The sequence below is a fragment of the Suncus etruscus genome, chromosome 9 (genome assembly GCF_024139225.1).
Source record: "Suncus etruscus isolate mSunEtr1 chromosome 9, mSunEtr1.pri.cur, whole genome shotgun sequence".
NCBI classification, from domain to species: domain Eukaryota; kingdom Metazoa; phylum Chordata; class Mammalia; order Eulipotyphla; family Soricidae; genus Suncus; species Suncus etruscus.
In genome coordinates this window covers 53,560,721-53,566,720 of record NC_064856.1, presented here as the reverse complement: position 1 = coordinate 53,566,720, position 6,000 = coordinate 53,560,721, and the positions used below count along the sequence as shown (strand labels likewise).

Sequence of the window (6,000 nt, the reverse complement as noted above, 5' to 3'; positions counted from 1 at the left end):
GGGGCAGGAGAGATAGCATGGAGTTAAGGCGTTTGCCTTTCATGCAGGAGGGTGGTTCGAATCTTGGCATTCCGTATGGTCCCCCGAGCCTGCCAGAAGTGATTTCTGAACATGGAGACAGGAGTGACCAAGAGCGCTGCCGGGTGTGATCCAAAAATCAATATATATATATACGTATATATGTATATATGTGTATATATGTATATATGTGTGTATATATGTATATATATGTGTGTATATGTATATATGTGTATATATGTATATATATGTATATACATACATATGCCTCTGACTTGAGAATAGACTATAAAATTTTTTTATGGTTATGTGATTATATATGTATGGGACTTCTTTTTAGCCCATGTAATGTCATTTTAATGTCCTTTTTTTTTTTCTTTTTTGGCTTTTGGCTAACACATAGACTTACTCAAGGCTTACTACTGGCTCTCCACAGGACTCTTTTGTTGTTTTTATTGTTTTGTTTTGGGGTCACACTCAGCAGCACTCAGTGGTTACTCCTGGCTCTAGGTTCAGAAATCGCTCCTGGCAGACTCAGGGGACCATATAGGATGCCGGGATTCAAACCACCATCCTTCTGCATGAAAGGCAAACACCCGACATCCATGCTATTTCTCTGACCCTGTAATGTCATTTTAACTGAGAGTGTATTTTAGACATAAGAACACTAGATTTTCATTTCTTACATTATAATATTCTTACTAATAAAGTTTTAGTATCTATGTCTCCCTTTATGTGTGGAGAGAAAAATACATTATGTATATTTCTATGTATCTATAGTCAAGTCTCTGACTCAAAGCCATAAATATTCACATTTTGATTTTAGTGTCAGTAAGGCTTTCATTGATTGGTTTGATAACCTCAGCTTTATTACCTATCCTTTTGTTTTGTTTTTGGGCCACACCTAGTGATGCTCAGGAATTACTGGCTATGCTCTCAGAAATCACTTCTGTTTTGGGGGACCATAAGGGATGCCGGTGGATCGAACCAAGATCTGTCCTAGGCTAGTGTTTGCAAGGAAGATACCTTAGCATGTGTGCCACCGCTCCAGCCTCTACTTATCTTATTTTTAGGTAATTTATCCTTCCTTTTACTCAGAAAATATTTTCCCTTATTAATTTAAAAAATAAAATAAATTATTTAAAATGTAATAATTTAAAAGTCAAATATTCATTCTTTAATAATCTTTTTCTAGTAAACATGAAGGACTGGATCCTGGAAAGAAGAGAATGAATATTATTTTATATGAAGAAATGTATCATCCTTAAAAATATTTTTCAGGGATGAAATTTTAGTACAGTAGGTAGGGCATTTTCCTTGCATATGGCCAACCCAGGCAGGTAGCATTCTATTTGACCCTCCTGATCACCACCAGGAGCAATTCCTCAGAAGTAATTTCTGTGCATGGGTGTGATCTAAAACAAAACCAAGAATAACTAATATATTTAGATATATGGATAAATCTTGTTTCAAAGAACAACATATACCTAGAACGAATATAGAAATAGATAATAGGAAAAGATATCAGAATATTTAAAATTTTATATTAGACACATATGCTAATTTTAGGTCAAAATGATAGATGTAAAATGAGATAGGTAACTCTGCCTAAATATAATGCTTAAATTTGGTATTATATCCAGACAGAAACAGAAACCATTTACTTTTATTTCTTCAATAATTAGCATTGTGAGTTTTAGAAACCATTGCCGAATGTAAGATTCTTTCACTATCTCCTGAAATGTTCAAGAAGACTTTTGGTTTGATTACTTTCAGTGTTATACAGTTCAGTAAATACTGGTTTAATGAGGAATATCACTTCAGAATGAATAGTTTACTGAAAATTAAAGTGAGCCAAAAAGTTTTCTGATATAGTATGAATTGAAATAGTTATTATCTTTCTGTACTTTGAATGCAATAATTTAAAGAATAAAGCATTAGTGAATTTTTATATTCAAGGTCATTAGTTCTAATGAAAAACATCATTAATCGCTCTTCTGGTCAAATATTCACTTCTAGGATATGATTGTGTGGGTATACCAACTTTATCTTGAGAAGTACTTATAAAAAAGCAAAGAAAAACACCGAACACCATGCCTCCTCTCAACATGTCTCGCCCATCTCCTATCACATTTTTGCTGCTGGGAATCCCAGGACTAGAGCACCTTCATGTCTGGATTGGGATTCCCTTTTGTTCCATGTATGTGGTAGCTGTGGTGGGGAATATGACTATCTTGGCTGTGGTTAGGGCAGAGCGAAGTCTCCATGAACCTATGTTTTTATTTCTATGTATGTTATCTGTCACTGACCTGGTCCTCTCCACATCAACGCTGCCCCGCATGCTGTGTCTTTTCTGGCTTGGAGCTCGTGACATTGCCTTCGATGCCTGCCTAACCCAAATGTTTTTTATTCATAGCTTTACTGCACTGGAATCTGGGTTCTTTTTGGCTATGGCCTTTGATCGTTATGTGGCCATTTGTCATCCACTACGCCATACCACCATTCTCACTCACAATCGCATCATCATAATAGGTGTTATTGTGGTGATCCGCGGTGTAACATTCTTTTCCCCACACCCCATCTTACTAAAACAACTACCTTACTGCAGAACACGCATCATTGCGCATACCTACTGTGAATTTATGGCTATAGTGAAGCTGGCCTGTATGGACATAGGAGCCACAAAGAGTTACAGCCTCAGTATGGCTTCTATTATTGGCTCTTGTGATGCCATTCTTATTGCTGTTTCTTATGCTTTTATCCTTCGCTCTGTATTCCGCCTGCCATCCCGTGAAGCTAGCTTTAAAGCTTTGGGTACATGTGGATCTCATGTTTGTGTTATTCTTGTTTTCTACTCCACAGCTGGCTTTTCCATTTTTACTCACCGTTTTGGAAAAAATATACCTGCTCATATCCATATTTTTATTGCAAATATGTATTTATTAGTGCCCCCTTTTCTTAACCCCATTGTGTATGGAGTAAGGACCAAGAAAATAAGGGAATATGTTCTTAGAACACTAATGGTCAAAGTTTCATAATCTTAGATTGATAAATTAATGGTTCAAGTATTAGTGGAAACTAACTCATCTTATTTCCATACACAGTCTTGGTTGTCACTTGAAAGGTTTTTTTTCTATGTGTTTTTAAATTTTAAATTTTCTAATTAAAGTTATTTCAGCCATTTTGTATAATAAATATAATAGTAAAATTGTTTATCTTTTTTCTAATTATATGTGTTGTTTTGCAGCTTATTTCTAAGTAGTGAATAGAAAGAAGGAAAAATACAAACAAATAATAGACAAATATTTCCAAGGGGAAAAATAATGGGCATTATAGTCAACAGTTTAAAACAATTTTAAATTGATGTATGTGTCTACGATTTTTTTAGAATAGGTAATGCTTAGTACAACTATTCTCAAATAAAATTAAATTGAAATAATTTATACATATAGGTAAATATAAATAATAATGAATACATTTTTAGAATAAAGAAGCGAGCTTTCCATAAGGAAAAGAAACTGGAGCTGAATAAAACTCTGGGTTTGGGACATTATTCAATGTTCTCTCCTCACTTCTTCCACATTACATACTATCACTGGTTGTAGCTTTATTGGATTTTCCTGCACAGCCAACTATGATCCTGGTGATTACTGAGCATTACAAAGGTGGACTTGATAATCTTTGAAACTACAGGCCTGGAACCAGAGAGATAGCATGGAGGTAAGGCATTTGCCTTGCATACAGAAGGTCAGTAGTTCAAATCCCGGCATCCCACATGGTCCCCCAAGCCTGCCAGGAGCGATTTCTGAGCATAGAACCAGGAGTAACCCCTGAGCACTGCAGGGTGTGACCCAAAAACAAAACCAAAAAAATTAAAAGAAACTACAGGCCTAAGTAACACTGTATACTCAGGTCCTTGCATTGAGACATCTGATCAAGTTATCCAATTATTACTTTGTGTGATCTATGGATATTTTGAACATTGCCTAGGAGGATCTCTCCACCAAATAAAAAACAAACAGATAAACAAGCATGAACCAGTGCTAGGGCTACTTCCTAGAAAAGAATTGATAACTGTGGAGTATATTCCATAAAATATGTCAATGTCCTTTATCCTGGTATTATCTATATTAAAGGTATATACATTTACCATATCTTATTACCAACAAAATTCCTAGTACCTTCCAGTAATGTTTTTCTATTTAATTTTGGGCCACACCCAGTGATACTCAAGATTACTCCTGGTTCTACACTCAGGAATTGCTTCTAGAGGAGCTCAGGAAAAAATATGAAATGTTGGGAATAAAATCCAGGTAGACTGCATGAAAGGCAAAGGTCCAATCTGCTGTACTATCACTATAACCCCTTTTGCTGTCTTTGTCTTTCTTCTAGTCCACCATTTCATTTACTCATACTCTTCTCTCCCTCTTGGTAATCTCAGTTTTGTAATCTAGAAACAAAGGTTTTCACTGTTGTTTATTATCTATCTTTGGTCATTTATTTATATTTCATAGATGTATGAGATTATTTGTTATCCTTTTCTCTCAGATTTATTATTTCTTAAGCTGATGCTCTAGTTCATTATAAATTGCAGAAAATTTTTAGGAATTCATTTTATTTCAAGGCATCATAATAGTAGATTGTGCTTATATATGACAATGCTGTTTTATCCATTCATCTATTGTTGGTCATTTGGGTTGTTACCTTCTCCAGCTTTTGCATTACTGCTATTTTATAGGTGTGAATGTACCTTTTAAAATTAATTTTTTGTGTCCTTGGGACATATGCCAAAAATGAGTTTTCTGGGTCATATGGAACTTTTAGTTTTGTTTTTCCATTTTTCTTTTTGGTGAGGGGTTTTCTTTGGGGAGTTGTACCTTCTTGTTTTCAGTGCATACTTCTAGTTCTATACTTAGATATATATTCTAGTGGTTTGATAATGTGCAAGGAAAGCACATTACCTCTGTACTGTCCCCTCACTCTCTATTCTTAGATTTTGAAGATTTCATACTATTTGTTTATTTGGTTTTTTTGATGTTATTATTTTTTATCAGATGATCCAAAGCATTTCTTATTGTCACCTAGGTTTAGAAAAGCACATTTAAAGTTAATTTGTTCGTTTTTGGTTTGGGGGCTCAGGACTAACTTCTAGCTCTGTATGCAGGGATCACTCCTGGTAGACAATATGGGATTCCAGGGATCAAACCCGAGTTTGATCAAGGCAAGTGTCCTGATCTCAGAACTACCTTTTCAGTCTCAAATGTTAAACATGTAAAACATTATGTCTCAATTCATAAATAATAAATCATACTTCCATTTGTATAAATATATTTTATAAATATGTACAATGGATGTTTGCATACTGATTCTTTCCTTCAATTTAAGATAATTTTGCATTAGCAAATATGCATGTAATTTCCATAATTTTCTCTTTATAAAATCATGTCATCAATAAACAGAAATAATTTTATATATGCTTCCCCAATTTGTGTGTGTGTGTGTGTTGCCAGATCTATTGGTACTCAGGGATTATTCCTGGCTCTATGTACAGGAATCACACTGATGTACTCAGAGTAGCATATGTAGTGCCAGGTATAGAATTAGACTCACTTTCATGCAAAGTAAATAGCTTATCACCAAACTATCTCCTGGCTATCTTCCAAAATTGGAATGTGTTTCATTTTTTGTATTATCTGATTATTTTAAATAGGTCTTTAGTACTATATTTAATGTAAGTGACAAAAACTGGATATATGCTTAATCATAAAATACAAAAGTTTATCATCATTGTGTAAAATATTTGCTGTAAGCTTTTCACATATTATATGTATGATGTTGAAATCAATGGTGTATTTTCCTTAATTTCATAAACCTAAAATAGTTAACTAGGAGGGCAATGATTATTTAATATCAACCAACTGACATTAGCTAATTATACTTTATTATGGAACATCATTAGTCAAAAGAAAATAAACAAATACA

General features: G+C 34.1%; 1 protein-coding gene across 1 annotated transcript; it reads left to right on the top strand.

Annotated features, from left to right (window-relative positions):
- Positions 1–2,111: 2,111 nt before the first annotated feature.
- Positions 2,112–3,056, top strand: LOC126018240 (olfactory receptor 52D1-like). Its single transcript, XM_049780384.1, has one exon. It carries the CDS (start codon positions 2,112–2,114, stop codon positions 3,054–3,056), a length of 945 nt encoding a protein of 314 aa, XP_049636341.1.
- Positions 3,057–6,000: the final 2,944 nt, after the last annotated feature.